The 25,705-nt window shown below is 43.7% G+C and overlaps 1 protein-coding gene across 2 annotated transcripts in view; it reads left to right on the forward strand.

Moving 5' to 3' along the window:
• Positions 1–20,039, forward strand: part of PBX3 (PBX homeobox 3) — a 210,097-nt gene extending 190,058 nt beyond the window's left edge. Inside the window, exons 6-9 of one of the 2 annotated variants that reach the window (XM_032418390.1) lie at positions 13,340–13,505; positions 14,772–14,884; positions 15,675–15,764; positions 18,506–20,039. In XM_032418390.1, the coding sequence (XP_032274281.1) occupies positions 13,340–13,505; positions 14,772–14,884; positions 15,675–15,764; positions 18,506–18,598 (462 nt within the window). In that variant the 3' untranslated portion in view covers positions 18,599–20,039. The remainder of the gene's footprint in view (positions 1–13,339; positions 13,506–14,771; positions 14,885–15,674; positions 15,765–18,505) is intronic. The other variant, XM_032418391.1, reaches the window with a different exon arrangement.
• The last annotated feature ends 5,666 nt before the right edge of the window (positions 20,040–25,705 follow it).

Here is a 25,705-nt window from a genome sequence, read left to right on the forward strand (position 1 = left end):
CCAAAAATATAGTAACCAAAATTAAGAATTCAGTGTATGGATTTAAAAGCAGATTAGACATAGTTGAAGGGAAAATTAGTGAACAGGAAGATGGATCACAAGAAAATAACCATACTAAAGAATGGAGAGACAGTAGAATAGAAAATCAGAAAAATAGGGACATTGAGGATACAGTAAGAAGTCTAACATAAATGTAATTGGAGCTGCAGAAACAAATGTAAGAGTGGGTCAGAAGCAGTATTTAAAATGTAAAGGCTGATAACTTTCCAAAACTGATGGAAGATTCCAAGCCCTAGATTCATGAAAAACTACAGTCCCCAAACAGAATGAGTATATAGGAATCCACACTGAACGAGGTTGAAACAAAAGCAGCCAGAGGGGAAAATAAGATTGCCTTCAAAGAAACAGCAATTAGACTAACAACTGATTTCTTAAGAGAATAAAACCAAAATAACCAAGTAGAATGATATCTTTAAGAGATGAACTAAATTAAATGTCAACCTATAATTCTGTATCTGCCAAAAGCACCCTTTGATAGTGGGGTTGAAATAAAGTAAAAAATTGAGAGAATTTGTATCATTTTCTCACAAAAGGAAGTATAAAAAATAGTCTTCATGCAGAAGTAAAAAAGATACCAAGTAGAGGGTGGGAGATGCAGGAAGGGTGGAAAGCAAAGGGTAAATGTGTGTGTGAATATAAATGAATATTGATTGTTTAAAATAATAATAATAATGTCCTATTGGTTTATAATATGTATAGAATTAAAATATACAACAATAATGCCTCATAAGTTATGAGGGGAGGGTAAGTGTTCTAATACTCTTGTGTTTGCTGCAAAAGGTAATAAAAATACCAGTTAATGTAAAAGTAACAGTTAGACTTTGATAGTCATGAATGTGTAATCTCTAGGGTAGTCACTAAGGAATGCTAAAAGAATACATAACTTCCAAACTAATAAAGAAGGAAAAAATTGTTTAAAAAGAAGGAATAATTTTTTAAAATAAGCAGTCTAAAAGAAGGCAAGAAAGGGGGAGGGGAAAGCATTGTAAGTGGGACAAATAGGAAGCACTTAGTAAAATGGTAGGTTTATACCCAAATATACCAGTAATTCCATTAAGTATAAATGTATTGACTACTCTAATAGGCAAATATTATCAGGTAAGACATAAATATGAAACCTAATTATGGGTTCTTTAAGAGACACATCTAAAACATAAGGACATAGAATGAAAATAACAGAATGGGAAAAAATATAACATGTAAACAATAACCAAAAGAAGATTGGTGTTTCTTTATTAATATCAGATAAAGAATACATCAAGGCAAAAAGTTTTACTAGAGATGAAGAGAGGCACTAAATAATAATGACACAGCAGCTCTGTATTTGTATGTACCAATTTGAGCAGTAGCTCAAAAAACATAAAGCAAAACTTACAAAATTTCAAGAAAAACAGATAAATCCACAATCACTGTAGATTTTTGCACATTGAACACCTCCCCCCCCCATACACACACACATACATGCAATCAGTAAGGACATAGAATGGTGCTTGCTTCTAAAACTTTAGCACACATAAGAAGAATGATCAGGAGAGTTTGTTGGAATACAGATTCCTGGGACCTGTTCCTGAAAGTTCTAATTCAAAGGGTCTGTGATGGGGCTCAGGAGTAGAAGGGGGTAAAAGACCTAATTGGGTCACCCCCACTGGGATCTTGTCAGGTGACTGGATCAAAGATCAAGGGAGAGAAGTTTTGGAGTAATGTAATTTATTTCCTTTTCTTCTTCTTTTTTATTTATTTTTATTTATTTTTATATTTTTATTTTTTAAAGATTTTATTTTATTTATTTGACAGAGAGAGAGAATGTGAGAGAGGGAACACAAGCAGGGGGAGTGAGAGAAGGAGAAGCAGGCTTCCCGCGGAGCAGAGAGCCCGATGCGGGCCTTGATCCCAGGACCCTGGGATCATGACCTGAGCCGAAGGCAGACGCTTAACGACTGAGCCACCCAGGCGCCCCACCTTTTCTTCTTCTTGAGTTTCTAAAATTAGATATTTAGACCATTGCCCTACAGGTACATCAGATTCTTTACCAAAACTAAGTTTTGTTACTTACGTTCTATTTGAGAAGTGGTACTATCTTTTCATATCAGTTTTTTTGAAAAATTGGCACTTTTAACTCCAGCTGACTGTACATTCAGTATAGGAAGGTGGAGAGACGTCACTCAGGCCACTCCACCACTAAGTTGCACTGTGACCTTGAGCAAATTATTTAACCTGAAGTGATTTTTTTCAACCTGTAAAATTAGGATGGTGATAATCTCTTCAGAGTTTGAGGGCTAACTGAGATCATATATGTAGAATGTCTAGTATAGGGCCTGGTGTATCATGAGTGCTCGATAAATGCTAATTTGTCACCCATTCATCAGAGTTTTCCTGCTGGATATGTGGTGCCTACAAAGCCTTGTCAAGGTTCCAGAAGAAGGGGGAAAGAGGCTCCGGCCTTTGGCAAACTAGTGGGCTAGCAGCCTCCAGCCCCTAGTTTTTCACAGGCTCCGTAACGGAGAGAGCCGGAGAGGCGCCGTGGTTGTGGGTGAGTGGCGAGTGGGGTTGTGTCTAAATTCTTAGCCTCTGAATAGACCTACCCTTGGTGTATTCTTTGTTCTAAAAATGCACGTGATTCATTTTCAGTGAGAAATAATTATGTATGTTGAAAGGTTTTTGAGGATAGGTATTACCATTTTAAATAAATTCAATGAAATCTTCTGGATTTTTAAAAAGCAAAGAGAACTAGGGTGTGTACTTAGTCGGGAGTGGTGGTTGAATAAATTAGGGATTCCATGAAATAAAAGGCTTGGCTATAGGGCTTCTTCACATAGGACACTGAATACATTTTGATGTTTTCTGTTACATGAAACTTATCTGGACAAAATATCTAGTTCACTGTTGTTTAAAAAGTGTTCTTGAGTCTTAATTTGGGGATGCCAATGATGTGTTGCCTGGGAGATGGCTCCACCTTTCCGTGCAGCTGGTGGGAGGCACTCCACAGTTATGATGTCAGTGTTTCAAAATCTGCCGGGCTGGGGCGCCTGGGTGGCTCAGTCGTTAAGCGTCTGCCTTCGGCTCAGGTCATGATCCCAGGGTCCTGGGATCGAGCCCCGCATCGGGCTCCCTGCTTGACGGGGAGCCTGCTTCTCCCTGTCCCACTCCCCCTGCTTGTGTTCCTTCTCTCACTGTTTCTCTCTCTGTCAAATAAATAAATAAAATCTTAAAAAAAAAAAAATCTGCCAGTCTTTCCATGGAATCTATTCAGCTGCACACCTAACACTTTTTTTTTTTAATGAGAGAGAAGTAATTTCAAAGAAGAAAATCTTTAGCTGAAAACATCATCTGTGGTAATTTAGAACCACCCCGAATCACGTGTTTTACGGAGATGAACGGTGTTATCTGTTTTTTGTGTACTGTGGCCGCGAGGCTGACGTTTTATATACTTTTGCAGTTGAGCCTCTTTGTGAATGTCATGAGCAGTTATCAGTCTATCATGCATAGAGTAGAAAGGGCAAAGCCAAACTGTAAGGGTGTCAGTACATTATGGCAATAAAATTTTTCACAGCTTCAAATAAGAAAAAAAAAATACAGTACTTGACAAGTGACTATGTTTTAAATTATTTCAAATACTATGGAAACTGAATTTCTGTTTGTCCACTTCTCCCATTAGAAGTGGGTTGTGTTTCAAAAGTTGGTTTTCAAGTCAGTTGTTAGGAATTTGGAAATTACTTTCTAAAAAGAAAAAATAATGGTTCAGATTTGTGGGCTAGCCCACATTTTAACCCTAAAAGAGCCAGAATACTTTGCACTCACAAAGCACAATATTACTCTTATAGCCTTAGCCACTTAATACGATGGAAAAGAAATAAAATTGCATGAACAATTTCTGCAGAGTACTAAGAAAAGACAGGTCTTAGTAGATAAGGCATAGTGGAAAAAGGACAAGAAAGATTGGGTGACCTCAGGCAAGTTACATAAACTTTCTTACCTCAGTTTTTAAGTCTGTAAACTGGGTCTTTGAGGGGGCTAAATGAGATAATGCATGTAACAGTGAGCTCTCCATAATGGCTGCTGTTACTAATATAGGTACAAGGAGGAACCAAACCCAGGTTTCCTACAAATTCTAGGTCCAGTGCATTGTCTTGCATGTGGTTATGTTGGGACAGGAGTGAGGAGGGACAAGGAGGCTCAGGTAGTGCTGTCGGCTCTTTGTGCGTGACCTTGGCCCAGAGGTGTGTGGCAGACAGTAGCTGTCAGTCTGGGTGTTACCCACCTCTAGTAGGAAGTTTATTTTGCTGTGTTATGCAGGGGGGCACCCCCTTTTCCCTTCTCTCACTGCTGCCTCTTCCCTATTGCCAGTTCCCCTCCAACCCCCCAGCACTGGAGGCATAGACTGGCTCTCCCAGAATCCAGCGCTCCTGGGAGAAGGGCACCCTGACCTTGGTGACTACAGGAAGCAAGCAAAGCCGGCAGAGGGTTTGTTGGGGCTTGTTTAAGAAAAGGGAAAGGTAACATTTTGGGGGGGGTGCCTCGTACATCCCAGGCACGGTCCTGGGCATTTTAACACATTTTCTCATTTAATTTTCATGACAGCCCCCTTAGGAGTAGGTGTGGTTATCCCATCTTGCAGACCAGGAAAGGAAAACCTTAGATGGCAGGACGGAGGTAGCCTAGCTAGGAAATCACAGAGCTGGGATTCACACACAGGTCTGTCTGGCTGGCAGGCCCTCGCTCCCGCTGCCCTCCGGGTTCTCAAGGGAATGCACACATATGGTTTTCTACGGTGAGTCCAGCCTTTCTGTCCTTATATAAACTTGACTGAATGTGTACCCTTGGGAAGGAGAGGAGTGGAATGAGATTTAGCTTATTAACACCATTAACTTTAAAAATTGAACAGTATCTGGCTTCCATCCCTCATTTCAAATTGAATCACATAATGAGGATGAAAACATTGATTAGGGAAAAACTATTTATTAGAGGTAAAATTGTGTACCATGTATGCTACATGTTCCATTATACACGACTTGGCATTTCAACATTTCATAATCTGTTGCATTTAATTAGGCACAGTACATAAAGTATGCATCACAAGTAAACAGGGGAAACACAATGGCAAATTTTTCTAAGATTTGTGCTTCATAAATTTTCAGTTTCCTAATCTCAGTAATGATGTTTTAGTGTAGCTGCTTCTTTTCTAAACAAATGCTGATCCTCTCCCTAATGTACCTTATGCAAGGAAGCAAAACTAAGGATGGACTCTAAAGTTCTGCACTTCTGCTTCTTGAAGATTAAGTCTTTACGTAATAATTTTTCTCTTTTATTTAACATTGTTGTTAAAATGATAAATGTAGAGATAGAATGTGAAATATAAGATACAATTAATGCTAACTAATTAATAAAACTGGCTTGCAGTGACTGTAGAGACGTTGTAGATGGTTTAGCTTTATAATTTGAACATGGAGTTTTCAAAGCAGTCTGGGAAATTTTAATGGCTTGAGACTTACAAAGCATCTGATTTTAATTATTTCAAGAATTTTCAGACCTGCCAAGCTCATTCTCCTGATAGAATACAGGAATGGGACTGTTGATTCCTATGGTTGTGTGGGTCAGCACAGGGCCTGGTACACTCTTTGAGATTGTTAAATGACTTCTAACTGATATTTTTAAGAGGCAGATTGGTTCCTTTTTTCTTTGTAAAGTACATTTTTCTAATTAAAAAAAAAACCCAATACCTGCTTATCTGAAATCAATTTGGATAATATTTGAAAACATACAGAAAAACACATAGAAATTACCTATAAATCCACTCTAAAAGATAATCACATTTGACTGGTATGTGCATCCTAATACTTCTTTCCTGTGTATATGCGTGTGTATATGTGTGTGCATTTGCGCACATATGAATATTTTTACCCCCCAAAATCTCATTCTGTATGAAAGGAAAAAATGCCCTTTGCTCCTCTTTATAATATATTGTGAATATTTCCCCATGTCAATAAATATTCTTCCTCAACATGATTTTTAATCAATGATCATATCCCATTATACAGATGTATTATAAATCTACTTTTTTTTTCCAGTATAAGTAGGACTGTAGTGAATCTCTTTGCACATATATCTCTATTTCCTCAAGGTAACTTCTTAGTAATGCCGATTCAAAGGATCTGTGCATATTTGTTGGCTTACTCTCCAGAAAGATTATGCTAAATATTAAGGAAACTGTATCGCCTTAGGTTTCCTTCTTTAATCAGAATGTTTTTGATTTCCTGAAGCTGACAAATTCATTTTTGTCTAGCTCCAAAAGGTCATGGTGACACATAGAAGTGGTTGCCTGAATAAGCCCCATTTTTAAAAATTTTTTTTTATTTGTTTCTTATTAACATATAATGTATTATTTGTTTCAGGGGTACAAGTCTGTGACTCATCAGTCTTACACAATTCACAGCGCTCACCATAGTACATACCCTCCCCAATGTCCATCACCCAGCCACCCCATCCCTCCCACCCCCCACCACTCCAGCAACCCTCAGTTTGTTTCCTGAGATTAAGAGTTTCTTATGGTTTGTCTCCCTCTCTGGTTTCGTCTTGTTTCATTTTTCCCTCCCTTCCCCTATGATCCTCTGTCTTGTTTCTCAAATTCGTCATATCAGTGAGATCATATGATACTTGTCTTTCTCTGATTGACTTATTTCGAATAAGCCCCTTTTTTATAGCCAGAGGTCTTTAATAGGCACACCCCATCAGAGGAGCTCCCGCACTGTACTCACACAAAAAAGCTAAAATGAAACCAGAGTTAGCCTCTTCACTTGAGGCAGCAGTCTCGAACTAGGTCCACAAAGTAGCTGAAGATCTTCCAGAGGTTACTAGGACATGGTGGTTCTAAGATTTTCACTGGCCAACTTTCCTTAAATATGTATATACTCTTTCTTAAAATCCATGAGCCTCAGAAAGCTGCTGTGGTGGAAGCATTGTGTGGGTTTTTTTCCCTCCTCCACTTTATCACTTGCCATTTTTCCACTTTATGAAAGGAAATCTCCCACCCTATATGATGGCCCATTGCCCAAAGTGTGAGACCCTCTCTGGTCCCCCCAAGGAATTGTATAAAATACTGGTGATAACCAAACCGCCTTCAATTAGCACTTTATAACCCTGCACCCCTCATTAAGAAGTGCATGTGTGTGGGGCACTTGGGTGGCTCAGTCGTTAAGCGTCTGCCTTCAGCTCAGGTCATGATCCCAGGGTCCTGGGATTGAGCCCCGCATCGGGCTCCCTGCTCAGCGGGAAGCCTGCTTCTCCCTCTCCCACTCCCCCTGCTTGTGTTCCCTCTCTTGCTGTGTCTCTCTCTGTCAAATAAATAAATAAAATCTTAAAAAAAAAAAAAAAAGAAATGCATGTGTGATTTAAAAAAAAACAACACTTTACTTTTGGTGGTCAAAACAAGTACTTTTATTTATCGGAATAAGTCTTTGTATTGATTGCTTTGATCAATTTTAGACTAATTGTAATGATAGCTTAATCCAGAAAGATATATTAAACATGTAGAGCCTTATAATTACAGGAAATAAAAACGGTTTAAATTTTCAATTTCCATGTTTTTTTTTTTTTGTAGAGCATGAAAGTATTTTGTATTAGGAGAATATGGAAGGGAAATGTAATGGAAATACACTTCTAAGAACAAAAGGGAATGCAAATTTTTGACTGTTAAGGAAAAGCAAGTTTATGTATTTTTTAAAATGGATAGTGGGTATCATTGCTTTGCTGTTTAAATTTGGTTGGATACATTTTAAAGAATAGTGTTACAGTTTTATTTTAAAATGTCAACATTTATGACATACTGAAATAACATTGTTTACAACTGTATAAACTTATAATGAAAAAAAGTTGATGCCAACTTCAAAAATGTGCAAAGGACAAAATATGTGTGAGCGGGTACCTGATTATTCAAAATTTCTTTAGGGAGTATTCCAGCAAAAAGTGTGCCACCCACTGACACAGGACAGGTACCTGGCTGGGAAGGCTGCCTCGCCTGGCCTCAGGTGTCCTCACCTGAACCCATTCCCCACTGCACTTTCTAGAAATCTCAGGCTCAGCCTTCATCTTCCCTCCACTTCTCTTCCACTTAGTGAGGCCTTGCAGAAGGGAGGTGTGAGGTGGCCTGCAGGGCGCCTCTTTAGGCTTTCCCTTTCCTAGAACGCTCTCCCTTGTCCTGGTCCTGGTCTGTAGCCAGAGCCCAGAGCCTGCTACTCCTTCGGGTGCCTTTACACACACACCCCACCTGGTACCATGCCTAACCCTGCCCCTTGCTCTGCCCTCATTCTCCCCTGTGGGAATGGCCCTCTCTTGTTAGTCCTCCACTCCGAAGTCCCATCTTTCAGAAACACTCCGTGGATCTCCGTTCCTCTTTTCCTTTAGAATGGTTTCTCCTTCCTCTCTCACTACAACAGAGGGGTTTAGAGATTGAGAGGGGAAAAGGGAGTTAAGTGACAGAGCAGGAAGAGGGAGGTAGCAGCTGACGGTTTTGGCTTGTTCATGTCAACAGAGCTTCTAGAGGTTTGTGCTTCTGAAGTATGCAGTCTCAATAAAAATACTGTTGAGCTGAATTGAAGCTGAGTCCCATTAAGGCTCCACCTTCCCTCAGAAGTCTCCTCTGACGTCCCAGACCTGCTGGCACTCCTCTTCCTCCAGATCCCTGCCACACGTAGAATCTGTACTGTGCATCTGGGTGTGTGATCACCACCGTCCTGCGATTTTTGTGAATTGTTTTGAGTGTCTAGCATTGTTGTATAATCAGATTGCAAATTCTAGGCAGGTAGAGGTACATGTTTATTTATTCTTTTATCTCCTCATGGCACATAGTACAGTATTGACCATAACAGATACTCAGTAAACATCCCAATTGTTATAAAAATGGAAAAACTGGTTGTTGAAACCTGGTGTTGAAACCTGGACCTATCACACTTTGCTGTCCGATTTTGGGCAACTTGCATAGTCTGGATCTCTTGTTCCTTGGTTGATATAACATGGATGATAGTAATAGTAGATAGTAATAGATAGTAATAGGTAATAGTCATCATTACCATGGGCCAAATCATTAACATACCCAACAATTCGATGAGTTTGTCTTTTTTTAGATTCCATATATAAAAACATTTGACTTTTTAAAAGCAATTGGCAGTCTGCTGCTGGATTGAGTTAGGAAAATGCCTGGCTCTAGTAAACGGGTGAGACCAGAAGCTTTTCTGGCCACTTCTTGGCCTTGCAGAAGGGCCCCAGAAAATCAGCAGCCTGCAGAATGTTCACTACTCATTTTCCCAGTGGCCAAAGGGTCACAGTCTGGGAGCTGATAGCAGTGACCATGAGTAGAAGGAGGAGTGTACTTGTATTTTTATTCTCTCTTTTTTTTTCATTTTTAACTGATCTTAAAATCTTGCCTGGCCCTTCACCTTCTGCACAGTCCAGAGTCATGAATCCTTGATATGTGGCTCAAAAGAGAAGCACAGGACAGTGTATTCCCTTTCTCTCCACCAATTTCTTGCCTGTGTTTCTATTCTGGGACCAACACAGACCATTCCAGTTCAGAGACAGAGCAGGCTCAGCTCTGCTTACTGTCCCATGCCTATGGCCTGGCTCCATGGTGAGAACCGTGTAGGAGGGATGCGTGTGATCCGTAGCTTTTGGTGATTCCTACAGGGTGAGGGTGGAGATTCGCTTGCAACTAATTGTCCCCATCTGTTTTTAAAAGGTGACAGAAATTCCTGAACTTGGGTGTCGATTCATACATTAATTATACTGATCTTAGCTGCAGTGGCGTGGTCTTAATAGCTGATTGCTGCAATGCCCAAATCTGTGATCTCAGAATGTGACGTGCATATTTTAATTTGAGAAATAGTTTAACATTTTTAGATATTCATTTAGATGTGGTTATGCAGGTTAAACATAACGTATGATCACTGCTTCTTTCATTGCTTCCAATTAAACCTTGCTTGTTAGTTTAACCTCTAGGTAATCCCATCAAACAATTGGTGTCAAGGAAACACTGTCCACAGTAGCTTCGGATGAGTGGCCATTAATTTTAATTGCCTTGATATTAAAGATTAAGAAGTATTGGGACTAGCAGAACAGAAACGATCTGATGTCAAGCAAATCCACTTGCTAAAGCTTCCCCAGGCTGCTGGTGATATTAAAATTTTACTGTGAGAATTAAATAAACCTTTATTAGTGATGACTGTTGTTTGATTGGTCCAGGGGTATGCATAAACACAGGATTCTTGCATATCTAGAAATGAGGCCCTTCAGTGGTACAGAGATTCCTCAATTATGAAACTGTTAATAAAGCTGTAATCTGATTTTCCAGGCTAGGTTTCATTAATGTATTATAGCTTCTCTGATCGTCAAGGTAATATTAACTACAAAGTACGGAATCCAACAGAGAATTGTTTAGAAGAGGAGAATTCGAAGATGGGCCTTTGTTGCTAAATTCAGAGTTGGGGAATTTTCATTAATTATACTTAAGAAATGCCAAATTCCCTCTCAACCAGGAATATCTCCCTTTGCACTGTAGATATATTCAATATTTAACTCTTTCAAAGGCCTGCCAGTCTTATTCAGACAAACTAGAGTGATGTATATTGAGGGAGCTTTTTGAGAACCAGCTCTCTGGATCTGTCTCCTGAGCTCAGAATGTGCTTGTGAAACATGAGGTAGGGTCTGAGAGAACTTGCTTTAGCCAGCATAATCAGAAAGGATACCTTTATGGTCCTTTTTCAGAAAAGTCTTGAGTCAGAACTTTTGTTTTTAGAGTCCTACAATTTTGGTATGGGAATGGATCCTAACAGTCACTGAGGCTGACTTCTCCTGGTGCAGAAATCCCTCCCAGAGCATCTGTCTCCATGTTCTTGGAGGCCTGGGTCCCACATCAGCATCATCTCTGGCTTCTCCCTCTCCCCCGACCTGTGTAGCTGGTCCGTGGCAAATTCTGCCAATGCCTCCCCCGTGATAGCTGCCCTCTCCATAACTGCTGCTTTGCCTGGTTCCAGTCTTCATTGCCTCCTCACCTGGACACTACCCTGGCCCTTCCTCCCACTGCCACATCCTACTCGATGCTCATGTGCTCTTGCCCGAAGCATATGGGGTTCAAAGAAGGGAAGGCAAAGAAGGCCAGTGGCCTAGTAGGGTTCAGTCCCTCAGGGCTGTTTGAGAACCTAATATTATCACCATCTAGGTGTTGGAACTAAGGCCAATGATTAGAAGTGAGAGGGAACCAGATCGAACTGAATATCCGTTGGAATCGTCCAATGGTGGAATCAGGGACTTTGTAAGGTAGGAAGTACCATGTCTCTAGAGGTGGAGATGCTATGAACACAAAGAGAAAACAGAAGGAGGTGCAGGTGTAGAGGACACATGAATGCCATTTTAGACCTATTGAGTTGGAGGTTGTGGCAAAACATTTATATGTTAATATCTTTAAAATCAAGAACCAAAATTCATACAAGTTAGGGCTAGAGATGGAAATCTGGGAGCCATCCACACAGAGACAATGATTGAAATCCTTAACGTGGAGAAGATTGCTCAAGGAGAGGAGAGAAGAGGGCCAAGAGCTGAGTTTCGGAGAACACACACACACACACACACCCTGGCATATCAGACACTGCTGAAACATCGAAGAAGGAAAGAGAAAAGGCCACTGGATTGGGGACAGGTGTTATGCCTGTATCACCGCCTCAGTCAGCCACCTGGCCCTTGAGATTAAGATTAAATGAGAAAAGGTATGCAAAGGGCTTTGCGTAATGCTTGACACATGGGAGATAGTCATTGAATGGCAGTTCCTATAACCACTACTATTTGATATGAAGAAAGGAAGTGATATATATAGTCCGTAATGGGTGGGGTGGGGGAATAGTAGTGGAACAGAAACAGCTAGGAAGTCCTGATCTCTAGCATATTTACTTCCTGATGAGTTTTGGCTTGTTTCTGCCTGATGAACCTATGCTCGTGGTTGCCGCATGGATCCTAGTGAGTGTGCCTGCGTGTGTATACGTGTGCATACGGTGATTCCCCAGGATGAGACAGCACGTGGGCAGCGGGAAGGCCAACATTGTCTTCCTCACGTGGCTTCTTTGCCAGGGTTCTCTGGCTTCTTCTGGAAGGATGAGTGCCATAAGTTGAAGAAGGAGAGTTCTATTTCCAAAGCAATTAAACTCTTGGCAGAGAAGGTCAATAAGCGTGCCCACTGGTGTAAATTGGGTTGGAGGGCTCATGCGACTCCTTATTGTTCCTCCGGGCCTCTGAATAGCTGTTCAGAATAAAACAGTGACCCACCCAGCCTGATACCACAGCAACATGCCCCTTTGACAGATTATTAAGAAATTATTGAAGAGAATTTTTAAACTGTTACTTTAACAAAAGGGAGGTCAGAGCATTTTATATAGCAGGTGGGTACCTTTTTATAACCTGCTGTGTGGGTTTTCGTTTCTTTATATAGCTCAGCTTCAGGTGCCTGAACACGTCATGTAACTGTGAGCAATGAGTCTTGGGCTGAAGTTTTGCTGTCAGTGAAATGTGATGAACTCTTCCTGTTGCCAAGTTCCTCTTTAGAAATCTCTTCCATTTGCACAGGCTGACATCATAAGTAGCGTGTGAAAGACATAAGTATATTCCACCTGATGAAATCAGAGCTGCTCCCCTATATTTGCATTTGGCCTTGTTGGAATTCCTTGAATTTCAAGTTGTGACCTTCTCGTGTGGTAACTGGCAGGGCGTGAGCAGCCATCTTGGCAGACACACAGAACCTTCTAAGACAGAGGACAAAGGGATCGTTCATCCATTATTAATTGATGTTACTCTTTTCAGCAGACCAAACATGATTCTACTGTCCAACTGCCAAAATCGTTCCAGACCCAAAAAGAAGAAGTCATTCCTTCACAAAAATTTATTATTTATCTAACTTAACAAATGTTCCCTTTAGTCTTTCAGCTACTTTTTAGGGGGACTGATCACCTATGTACCAATTAGTATATACCAACCAATATATACATTTTATGAACAGTGCTCCCGTCCTTTTTGGTGTTACTGTGACTAACTGCAAGTAGTGGTGTTATTCTGAGTGCCAAGGTTTGCAAAAAGCAAAAGCGAACCTCGAAAACCATGATGCGTGATCCGCAGGATGTGATTGCAAGCTAAGAACTGAGTGTCTCCCAAGGTGTCCCCTTGGTGTCCCACGGTTATTATTGGAAGGTTGACTCTTTTTCCCCCTTTGACCTCTCTTCCCCTCCATTCATGTCCCTGTGATTTGTAGGTATCCAACTGGTTTGGCAACAAACGAATCAGGTACAAGAAGAATATCGGCAAGTTTCAGGAGGAAGCCAACCTCTATGCCGCAAAGACAGCCGTGACAGCCGCGCACGCAGTAGCCGCAGCAGTACAGAACAACCAGACCAATTCGCCCACCACGCCAAATTCTGGTGCGTACTGGCCACTCGCCCCCTGCCTGGCTCAGGCAGCCTTGTGCCACAAAACCCGGTCCCACAGGCCAGGACACAGGAGCCAGACTGAGGACCCAGTGGAGTTATAAAGGAAGATGTATATTAAAACGAGGGCTTATTCCAGGGCCTGGATGGCCAGAGTCCGTAAACCCACTGTTCATAATGAGTGCTATTCGCTACTGGTAGATTCTGGAGCCTTTATTCACACTTCATAGTGGTTGTTAATTCAGCAATTATGCCAAGCGCTATCACTAATAATTATTTTAACTATATTGTTCCATCTGTCATTTTAAGGTCCATAGTGGTCTGTCAAAGAATGAAGGAAATAGAAGTGGGAAGGTGACCTGTTGCTGTGCGTAATGAAGCTAGAATGCTGGGGTACACCAGTGCTTTCTACCTAATACAGCTGCAGACTCCAGTCTGCGGTCCTTCTTGGCATTTGTGTAGCACCTGTGCTGACTTGGTAGGTGGTTAGCGTGAGGGGTGTGGTACCTAAGACATGGATGCACTCTCTGCAATATTGTGGTACATTTGGGCCACATTTTAGGTGACATTTGTGATGGAGTTAGAAACTAAACATCTAAAATGACAGGGAACTTGAGTAACCGTGAACGATGTGCAGCTAGTCCAGGCAGATGGACTCAGGAAGCAATTCAAGGCACTTTTCTAAGGAGATCTTTTACATATATCTTTAGAATTTCAGAAAGTGAGGGATTTTTGTTTCTTTGTTTTGTTGTCTTTCTTCCCCCGCCCCCCCCCCAGCTCTCCCCCATCACCTCCCTTGCCCCGGACCCCTCACTCCCTGTTCTTTTTAATGAAACACGAACCGATAAAAGTTAGGTAGAAGGTACGGCTAAGAAAGAGCTTCAAAAAAATGTTTATTCTCCGCATAGTTGTCCACCATGGCAGTTAATGACAGTGAAGAGCTCATTTAATGACCAAGTCCTAGAGAGAAATGCAAACAAGGGGGTGGCTCCAGGCCAGCTGCTGGGTGTTTTTCTGTTTACTTTGATCTCCTCTTTGTTTCTTATTTGGGCTTCCCCATTGGTAGGACTTTCCTAGCTGCAAAATGAATCACAGGACCTACCTCTTTGGAGTTACTCTCCATCTTCTTAGATCTGGAAATGCTTTATGTTGTACACGACCTTTCCCTTCTGCACCTTTTCTCCTCTCCCTGCCTCTAGGTCTTTGAGGATTATGTGTGTAGCTCTCTGTTATTCAGCTACTTAACTCTTTCCTTTCCAGGTTCTTCTGGTTCTTTTAACCTCCCAAATTCTGGGGACATGTTCATGAACATGCAGAGTCTGAATGGGGATTCTTACCAAGGGTCCCAAGTCGGAGCCAATGTGCAATCACAGGTAGGAGAAATGCCCCAACCGGGGCCTTTCTGGCAGGGTAGGGTTTGGGCTCAAAACTCCATACTCTTACCCCATGGAAGTGGTCTGCACATCCATGCAGAACCTGTGCTGGGTGCTTCCAAATGTGACCCATCTGCCCCACCATTTAATTTAATGAGAAGTCAAGTGAACAGTGACTTTTGATGATTCAAACCTGATAAACTTTGTGAATGCATTCGGCTCTGGCTTGAGCTCATGGAGAGGGTTGGGTGCATCTTACTTTTATAACAACAGCAACAACAACAAATTGTGTGTGCCAATGTATGTATGGTTTAAAAACATATTACTATATCATTTATGAAATTTTAAAAGTCAGAATAAAAAAAAACAAACCTGAGTTCTTAAATTATATTTTCTCATTCTCTTAATTGAGAGCAACTACTTGTGTTTATGTGTTTAGGTGTGTGTGTGTGTGTGTGTGTGTGTGTGTGAGAGAGAGAGAGAGAGAGAGATCCAGTATACATATTTATAAGTAGTTTTCACCCACAGCCACACACATTTCGTTGATGTAGATGGAAAGTTTGCATTGCCATGAAGATGTTATTGTTGGGCTGGCATGAAAAACAAAGATGTGTGAGTTTAAATATGCAAAGAATTGTTGAAATTCTCCCAGTCACATTTGATTGATAAATTTGTCTCTCATTGAAGATGCTAAACCCTCGTGGCACACATAATTCAAATTGTTTCCTTTTGTAAATGATGATGTTTTAATAGATTTGGGATGATGAATTTTGTTTCGTCTCACTTCTAGGTGGATACCCTCCGTCATGTTATCAATCAGACGGGAGGCTACAGTGATGGCCTTGGAGGAAACTCACTGTACAGTCCACATAATTTAAATGTGAGTACCCTGGGGAACCAGATTCGAAGAGCTGTAGGGACAGCGTCAGGTAAACAGGGACTAATAAATGAATGGCCATTTGACTTGGCTTCTCAGCTTGTTGCCAGGTGGGGAAGGCAGCATTTTTTCTGCACTTTCATTTTATGAACCTAAACACTTAGTGTTACCCAGACGCCCTTAGAAGTGGCTGGCATTCTGTTCGATAATAGGGACTCAAACACCAGCATTTTAAGATGCCATCTCCTACCGGTTGTGCTGTGTTCCAGGGAGATGGTGCAAAGCAGGTCATTTATCTTAGAATCAAGCAGCAGGAAACATTCCCAAACACAGCCCAAGTGAAGGGGACAACCTTGGAGGGCCCCAGACAGATCAACAGGCCAAACTAAACAAAGAATTCTGTTCCTAAGAGCAATCTGGCTGCATTGTCTATGTGGGATGCAAAACATGTTCAGCACTTTTAGTGGCCTCTCAATTTTCTTTTTAATTATGGAGGAAATCATTTTAGCTTGTGTAACCAATTCGCCAAAACTTTACTTTTACCCCACACTGACATGGATGGAAAATGGCAGAACGTACAGGTCTGGAAAGGGAGCTGGGCGGGGGGGTGGGGAGGGAGGGGTCAGGTCATCAGGGTGGAGCTGGGGAGGGCAGTGGTGGACAGGATCTGGGATTCCAGACTTAGGGAGGAAACGAACTGCCCAAAGCATGGTGGTGGAGTCAGGAGGAAAGTGGACAAAATTCTACCATTTTAGGGCCTTGGCTTGCTGTGAGAGTAAATATTAATGATTGAAAAAGTGATTGAGGATATTCAATTGTAAAGGGAAGAAAGGACCATTAAATACTCAAATCTTTTACATTTGAAATGTCAAATCTTTCTTTTTGGGTTTATAAATAACTCATAATAACCCACAACAAACCATATAAAAAGCCTTTTAGTTGCATTTCTCCTTTTTCATTTAAGTGTTTTGAAATGCTTCAGAGAATGTGCGATATCCTTATCAACATGATAAAATATGAAACTGTGATTGCCTGCAGCATTTTACAGACATGAATTCCATCTTCACTGATGAGGCTTGATAAGGCGCTGTTGTATAATACAGTGCATAATCTCAAACCACCAGAGGAAGGATTAATTTATTTCGAAAAAAAGAATGCTTGCTGACAGCCTCTCTTCCAGCTGCCACGCTGGGTAAAAATATTGTACATTTGTTGTTTATAAATTTGGATAAAAGAGGAATGATGTTTACTTCAGATGGAATATCTTTAGACTTGTATCTGTGTAAGAGTTTTTCTTTTTCTAAGTAGATTTTCATACCTGAGGGGTAAAAACAGCTTACCGTTTAGATAGAGAAGAGGATGCCTTAGAGCCCCACCAGCACACGTGAGCATATCACCATCCAGCCTGCACAGCCGAGGCTTTGGGAATGCATCGCCATGGCATTATCTTTCTCCTAGCCGGAATTTGATACACCTCAAGCCTGGAAAATCCGTTTCCCTTGGCTCTGGTCATCCCTGCCGGGTCGTTTGGCCCCCCCTCCCCTCCCTTTCTCTTGGTCCTAGAGGGAGGAAAGGTGCCGTCAGGGCAGCACGGAGCAGTCAATCAGAAGAGAAGACGGCACTCTCCAAGAACAGTGGCCATGGGAGAAAGGGACAAGCCCACCAAGCACAAAGCTCACCCAATAGCCGTATCCGGGCTGGGACTCGAGGCGGAGTTCCCACGGCCCTAGGGGCACAGGCCTCCGAGAAGGCATGTTAGATGGACTCACAAAAGAAGTCGCGGACGGAGGTGAAGGAGGCAGGGGGACCTCGCGCCCCACCCCGACACTGGTGTGGGGACAGCACAGCAGGAGGCTGGTCTGAGCCGCAAGCACTGGGTGTCAGCCAGCTCCCCCTCGCCTCCTCTCCAGAAAGGCCCGCCCCGTCACTTCCACTCAGTGTTCCCCAACTCACAAGCCCAGCACCTCCCTCTTCTTGACTGACATAAAAATATGTAGCGACAAGCTGTCTGCCACAGCAGAAATCTGATCAGACATTGATTTCAGCAATTGCCTCTATGGGCCAAGACATAGGCGAATTTGTTTCTGAGCACTGTTACTGCCGAGGCAGGTCTGAGGCAGGAAGGGCCAGCGGCATGTGAAGAGCGGTAGCAACATCCCAAATAGGAGCTCCAGCTAGAGATAATTGGAATACAGATTTGAATAGTGTGCCCCTCCACAGTTCATGCGTTTTCATTCCAGAAGATGCTATTTGGAGGGAAATTCTGGCCTTCATTTTCCAAGGGTTACAGTAGCAGGCCGCCAGGCGTATGTGGATAGAGGGTGGGCAGCCTCTTCTCTATGGAAACAAGGATTAAGCCGGCCTGAAGTTTATACTTCGTGGAGCCCAAGGTCTGGCTGAGGCATCACACTGAGCTTCTCCACTGCTCCCTTCTTAAAAGATTTCTTTCTGAGTCACTTTATTTTTACAGCAAATCAAAGGCCGAGCCGCGTGCCAGCTTGAGGCTCGCTGAAGGCCTCCTTCAGCGAGCTGATTTATTGCCAAGACTTTACTTGGTGGGATGGATTTGTTTTACATGCATTTAATCCCACTTTAACACATGCTTCAAACTCCTGCCAAAGTGGGTTTAGAAAATACATTTTGCTAATGTAGCTTTGCTCTCATGTTGTCAGCTGGGTATTTTAAATTGGGGAGTAGAATTAATATGGAGACGTGCACCCGTTGAACTGTATTTCTCCTTTCAGGCTAATGGAGGCTGGCAGGACGCAACAACTCCATCTTCTGTGACTTCGCCTACAGAAGGCCCAGGAAGCGTGCACTCTGATACCTCTAACTAATCTCTGGCAACACTTTTCCCTGAGCTGACATGCCTTGATAAGTGCATTCAGAGCAATAGGAGGAAAAGGAAAGCGTTTTTGTAGCCCACCATCTACAGCTTTACTGTAAAACCTTGTCTTATTAGAGAACTTGGTAAATCAGTTTTTTAAGGAATCATAATCATTTGTATTTATACTTAAAAACACACAATGTTAAAAAAGCACTTTATCCAATTAGGCCAAGATTTAACATTGTTGACAGTCCTGTAGCTATTTTATCATAATTTATTATCAATATTTTACATTAATGGTCTCACAGTTGCCAATTACTTGGCCTTAAGGGTAAAAAGTACAATGTATGCTAAACCTCAATCGTTAAAGCAGATGCAAAGATTCACCTCACCTAAATTGAATTTCTTGCATATTTCCATCGCAGACTTTGATTGTCTTTCTTTCATATCGCTAATGGGGTTGGAATAAGGGAGCTGTTTGGCTATCTCTGTTAACCATGGTTTGTTTAAGAATCTTCCTGGTCACGTTTGTGTTTCGATCTCTTGTGTTATAATTAGATCAGAGACTGGTAGCATCTTTTCTCTCTGAGTCCAGAGTCTGCTCGGTAATTAAATTATGGATCCAGATTGTTCTGCGAGATGAAGAATACTTGCTGCTGATAGAGATGAACACGAGATCCATCTGGGGTTGTACGGTGTGCGCTGGGTGCTGCACGGGCTTGTCAAGGTTTGCTACGTCCTCTGGGCATCCACAAGGGCCCTGCTCTCTGGAGTGTTGTATATAGTGTAGCAAAAGAGTATTTATACATCTCACCAATCAAAACACAGCTTTATTACCTCATGCGAACTCATACAAACCAATAGAATTTCAACATGTTCTGTAGCTTAGAGTGCTCACTTACTACCTCTGAACAATACTCACGCTGTAGTTTGTCTCTTTCTTACCTTTTTGCATCTTGTAATTAACTCTTTGTTTCCCTTCATAAAATGTAATGTACATTGTAATCTTTTAAAAGAAAAAAAAAAATCAGGGTTGCATTTGCAACTTTTAAAAAACCGAGAGTGGAAACATTGGGTCTTCAATGAACACAGGATCAGTAGAACTGTTGTAAATACTGAGAAAGCATTTTGAATGTTCTTCATCTTGTTACTAATACATGCAAAAAAGAAAAAAAGAAAAAAAAGCGGCGCCGATTGTGATGCATTCAGAGTCCAGTATTCGGTACTGTATATTTCACCCTGTGCGCTGGGGCCCCCTCTCCTTCCTCTCTTTTTGTATTGTATGCAATTCTGAAACTGATTGAGTCATGAAAATAATTTGTGGTGGTGATTCTAATGTATTAAAAATGTTTCGTGTTCCTTTCTAACTGGATTACACCCTGGATTGAAAAAGTCTTCCTCGTGGTAGCTCTATGTAGTTTCAAACATGAATAAACTTTTTGCTTTCATGATTCAATGTTGCAATGCCTTAACTCCACCGCCACGGGAACCTGCCAGGGCAGGCAACGCAGGAAAGCCTGCCCGGAAGCGGGCCGGGGCGTGTCAAGGTGGGACCGTCACAGAGGAGCTTGGAAATGACGGGAAAGCAGGGGATGGAGGAAGAGTCCCTACCGATGGACTGCTCTCTCTGTGCGCGATCCTGGCCAGCTCCTGGACCGTTGTTACGTGTCCTCCCTTGATCCCTGTGTTCTTTTTTTTTTTTTTAAAGATTTTATTTATTTATTTGACAGAGAGAGAGATAGTGAGAGCAGGAACACAAGCAGGGGGAGTGGGAGAGGGAGAAGCAGGCTTCCCGCCGAGCAGGGAGCCCGATGTGGGACTCGATCCCAAGACCCTGGGATCATGACCTGAGCCAAAGGCAGACGCTTAACGACTGAGCCACCCAGGTGCCCTTGATCCCTGTGTTCTAAGAACGCTACAAGGAAGGTATTACCCCGCTGGCAGAGGTTAGGAAAGTAAAGCTCATAAAAGTTAAGTGAATGCCACAGAGCTCTGTGACAGAGCTGGGACAGCAAGGGGCCACACTTTGAACCCAGGTCTCTCTGTCCCAGGAGCTCACACTCTCCTGTCCTGACCTGATGATGCCTCTGGCACTTGTTAGATGGAAAGACCCTTTTATCATTTATTGAAAGAATAACCAGTCTTGTCACCTTCACTTCGTTTCAGGGCTTAGGGAGAGATACGTTGTTTTTGTTTTATTAAAATAGCTAGGAGTCCCTTATGTTTACATACACCCCTGTCGCGAATACCTAAATCTTTACAATAGAAGAAGTGGATAGCAGGTAGTTGGCCTGTTTACTATATCTCAAGGAAATTGACTCAGGAAATCAGATTAATGTTAATCAGTTGCAGCAAATTGTCTATGATAAATACAACTTTTACTATTTCGGTTGGTAGAGCCAGGCAAAACAAGGTCTAGGGCCACCATTCCCATTAATCTTGAGGTGGTTATACCGTGAGAGTAAACTTTATAAAATAGATTGCCCTCCAAAGCTGTCCTCCCTCATGTGGGCTCTCAGCCTGTCTGTAGGAATCTCTCCCGTGGCTAAGTAGTTATTTGCATGATTCAATTAGCTTATGGGTCAGCCTTTCTTATCTTTGTACATAAAACAATCTCTATGCTATGTGGTTTTGCAAAAATATCCTGTGGAAACCTGACATGTGCACACACAAATACATCTTCTTTGATACCCAGAAACACACACTTCCTAAGAAGCATCTCAGCTTTTACGTCAGGCCAGTCTGACATGGTTGAGAGGCACATGCCAGTGCTTGTTGGAGATTCTCGAGCAGACGAACAACACTTGAAGGAAATAGGTGAGCCTGAGGCTTTATTCTGGGGAGGCCTAAATTAAGATCCCAGTCTCTTTCCTATGTGCTGGATGAGGAGCACTCACACGTTTCCCTTCTTTGCTCTTCATGCCTTTGTAGGGGGGCAGAAGCATCCTCACTTCATAGGGAAGGAAACTGGGGCATGGCATGGGCCCTAAGTTTCTTATGTTTCACTCCAAATTGGGTGAAATATATTCATCTGATGGATTTTTATCAGATAACCTCTTCTTGGTCAAGCAATGGCTTAGGGGTTGGACCCAGAGATGAATGAAATCAGTCGCTCGCCCTTGAGAAGCCAAGATCCTGGGCCTGGGCCTTGTTCAGACAGCAAACGCTCGTGCGGGTATTAGAAAGGTTGGTAGGTTTCCAAACCCCAAGAGTGGAGAAATGAGGATCCCACAACCCGGTTATTCACAAGAACAAAGAAAATAACAGCGGTCAATCGAAGAAAATCACACCCAATCACAGGCTAAGGGGCCTGTCCACGCATATAATACAGTAAGATGCACACGGGCACAGGTGTGCTCAGGTGGGAATACAGGTATGTTCGAGAGTTTCTGGAGCCTAAATGCCCGAGCAGCTAATGCTGGACAGGGATTAGCCGTGTGCACAGCGGCGCATGAGCCGTGTGGCCTTGCAAACAAGGTTAGAACTTCCCCGTAACCCCAGACTTGAGCAGCGGCCTGTGCCATTCCCCGGCCGGAAGTGGGGGCGGGAGAGCAGTGTTCTAGAGTAGGGCCCTTCCGGTGTGGACGAGTCTCCCACGCGGAGAGGTGTTTTAGGCGTGAAAGATGTGTCGGTGCCATGAGCCCGGGGCCTTCGCTGGGCTGACAGCTGCAGTTTATCGAGCACCTCCTGTGGACCGGCCCTTGGCCAGGTGCTTTCTGTATAGTATCCTATTTAATGCCCACAGAGCCCCACGTGCCAGGCAATCTGAGGCTCCACGAGGTACCACCACCTGTCCACGATCTCCCGCAGAGCTGGAGGTGGCCCTGTGAGAGCCCCATGAGACCCCTCCCAGCAGCCACTTGCAGCGGGACGGAGAGAGGCTCCTGTGAACCTGGGCCACCAGCCTCCAGGGGGAGGTCCCTTCTGGGGGACAAGGTGAGTCATCTACCTCCACCCGTCAGAGCTTGCAACTCTCCCACCTGTGCCTCCGTCGCCCAGGCCACCTGAGTATGTGTGCCCTGCGGTGTGTACAAGATGTGTCACAGGCTCCAGGTGGTCCTATCTGTGTCTATGGACCACAGGGTTGGGCACGAGGGACAGGAAGAGCCACATACTGGGGCTCGGCCGGGCCTGGCACCGTAACTAATGGAAGCAAGCGGACCCGGGAGGGCAGCCGTCATGATGAACGAGAAGTGCTGAGCACGGGGCCTGGGGCACGTGTCCCGCACGTTCTCTGTTACCGGCGGAGTCCCACCTGTGCCCCGTGGGTGAGTGCAGGTCCCAGGCGCTGTCCAGCTTAGCTCCAGCCCCTGGCCACTTAGCCCACTGTCCACACAGCCAGTCAGGGTGAGCAGGTCTCCAACCCCACCTTGGGTCTGCCTCCCACCAGCTGTGTGACCTTGGACGAGGGACGTCACCTTTTGAGTCCGAGTTTCCTTGTTCTCTCTTCTTGGAATGTTGTTGCTGTACCCTGTCTCCCCGATGGATGCCCATCCTTTAAGGCTGAACCCAGACTGCTGCACCCTCTGACAGAGCCAGGCTCCAGGCTCGGCATCCCCACTGGATGATCAGGCAGGGACTTCAGGAAGAGAGGATTAGGAGGACAGGCGTGAGGGGTGGGGGGTGGGGCAGCTTCAGGGAAGGGGGGACCAGGCAAGGGACAAGCATGTGCAGAGACCAGGGGGCACGGCGAGCAGAGCTGTCAGAGAAGCGACGAGAAGTCTTGCTCTCTTGCTCCCCAGGCTCGCTCTCCAAACCCTCACAGCAGCCTCGAGAGCAAGTCTGGCTATCACCTCCACTTTGTAGAAAAGGAAACTGAAGCCACTTGGCCAAAGACACACAGAGCTGGAACACCAGTCTGGGGGTGCCTGAAGCCAAAAGTCACGTTTTTAACCCTTTGTGCCTGGCTGTCTTATCAAAGTATCTCTTTCTGATGCAACGGACAGTCACCATTGGTGAGCCTGACTCAGGAACTGAGCAGAGACGGAGACAGGTGCCACCACCACCACCCCCCATCAGAGCCATGGGCTCCTGTCCCCCTGGGGTCCCAGGGACACCTTCAGGAAGACTGCTGAGTCCACAAGCACCTCAGGACAACAAATGGCCAGCACTTCATCCCCACTGGGCCTAGCGACCCAGCCCCACCGACAATCAACCCAACCATCTCTCAGCTCCGAGAAGTCAGCTGTCACCGACTCAGCCGATGTGCATGGAGCCTGCTTCCAGCTGTGCCCCACCTAGTGCACCACCAGGAGCCACACCTCACAGCCCGGTGGCTACTGGCCCCATCACAGAGACAGAAATGGGTGCCCGGTGGTTCAACATGGCCCCATGGCTAGGAAAGCACCATGGCTTAGCACCCATGAATGCGGGCTCCGAGTCAAACTGCCTGGGGTAGAGTCCAGCTCTGCCTCATACCGGCTGCGTGTCCTTGGGCAAGTCGTGTAACCTCCCTGTGCCTCAGTTTCCTTAGCTGTCAAGCACCTGCCTCCCAGCATTGTCGGGGGGATGGAGCAAGGTGGTGCAGCGAAGTGCCGTGCGTGTAGTTGGGACCATGGCCAGCTCTTCTTCCTTATCCTGTCCTGTGATTTGCACTTGCATTCCAGCCAGTGTCCCACTTCATTCACTGTTGATAAAAACCAGGTCTTCTGAGACTCGGATTCATTCATTTCCTTCAAGGCAGCATGTTGTAGTATGAAGAGCTAGGGCCCTGGAGTCAGGCTGAGTCCTGCCACTTACCTGCTGTGTGTGTCTGTGGGCCTGTCACCTCCTCACTCTACTCTGTGGCCTCAGTTTCCTCACCTGTAAAATGGGGAGATGTTGTTCCTACCTTCCTCCTAGGGCTGTCATAAAGATTAATGAGCTGATGCACACATGGCCCTTGGGATGGAGTGGCTTCTCTTCTTTTTGTTGTTATTGTTAGACAGTGCCCCATAATCATAAAGATTAATGAGCTGATGCACACATGGCCCTTGGGATGGAGTGGCTTCTCTTCTTTTTGTTGTTATTGTTAGACAGTGCCCCAGATCAGAAGGGGACACCAGTCTGTGGCCCTTCTTGTTGGAATGATTACTTCCGGTCAGCAGAGGGGTCATTGGGGGGGGGTGTCAGCTGCCACGTGGGGTCCCTAGGAGTGGCCCGGCCTCTTCAACCCACCCCCTCTGGCCGGCTCACCCACTGCCGCCCTCAAGGCTGGATGGAGGCCTTGGCCTCACCTCTCACCACCATCTCAGGAGATAATAAAAGGCTGATTCCTTTTTCCTGGTAAAATTTCAGCAGAAAGTATACGCATCATTAAATATGGAAATCCAGAATTTTATTAGCAATCTGCTAGATCTGAACTGACGCCAATTAAACAAAAAAGATATCATTTATAAAAAGGCAGAGTTCAACTTGTATTAAATATGAAATGCAATTTTCTCCTGGTTTTGATTTATTACTGGTGGTCCATTGTTCAAAGAAGCATGTTATATTTCAATAGAGAAATATTGTTTATTCATTAATATTTTAAAACAGGCTTATTGCTGTGCATGGCTCTCACCGAATGAAACTTATGATTTAAAACATGAATTAATAAACACATTTGAAAGTGTTAGACGAGATCACAACCTCTCATTTTTCATTTTCCTGGGAGCATATTAAATTTTTATAATTCTGCATCTACAGTTTTTTCTTTTAAATAAAGATGCAGATTCCGAATTACTCTGCTAATTTCAGGTAACCAGGAGCAGAAAAGCAATATCGTGGGGACCTGTGTCAGGATCAGAGAATCCCAAGAAGACGCTCAGGTTTATTTTTGTAATATTCATAAATCAAAATAAATGAGCTTTGTGTGGGAGGCAGTGTTCATGTGCGTTAGGATGCTGGCTGGAGTGGGCCCAGGCATTGGGACTATGACTGTGTGTGTGCAGGTGGATGTTTAGCGTGTCAGTGTTCATGGTCACACACACGTATGATTGCGTGTATCTGTCAGAACCCATGTGCATCAGCCTAGATGCTTGAGTTCGTGCAGTCTGACTGTATCCCAGTTGTTTGGTTTGATGGTCAACCATTATTTATTGAGCACTTACTACGTGCCGGATGCTGTGCTGGTTACTGAGGGTGAGCTGGTTACAGG

This window comes from Phoca vitulina, unplaced genomic scaffold, assembly GCF_004348235.1.
Source record: "Phoca vitulina isolate PV1807 unplaced genomic scaffold, GSC_HSeal_1.0 scaffold21, whole genome shotgun sequence".
Classification (NCBI taxonomy): Eukaryota; Metazoa; Chordata; class Mammalia; order Carnivora; family Phocidae; genus Phoca; species Phoca vitulina.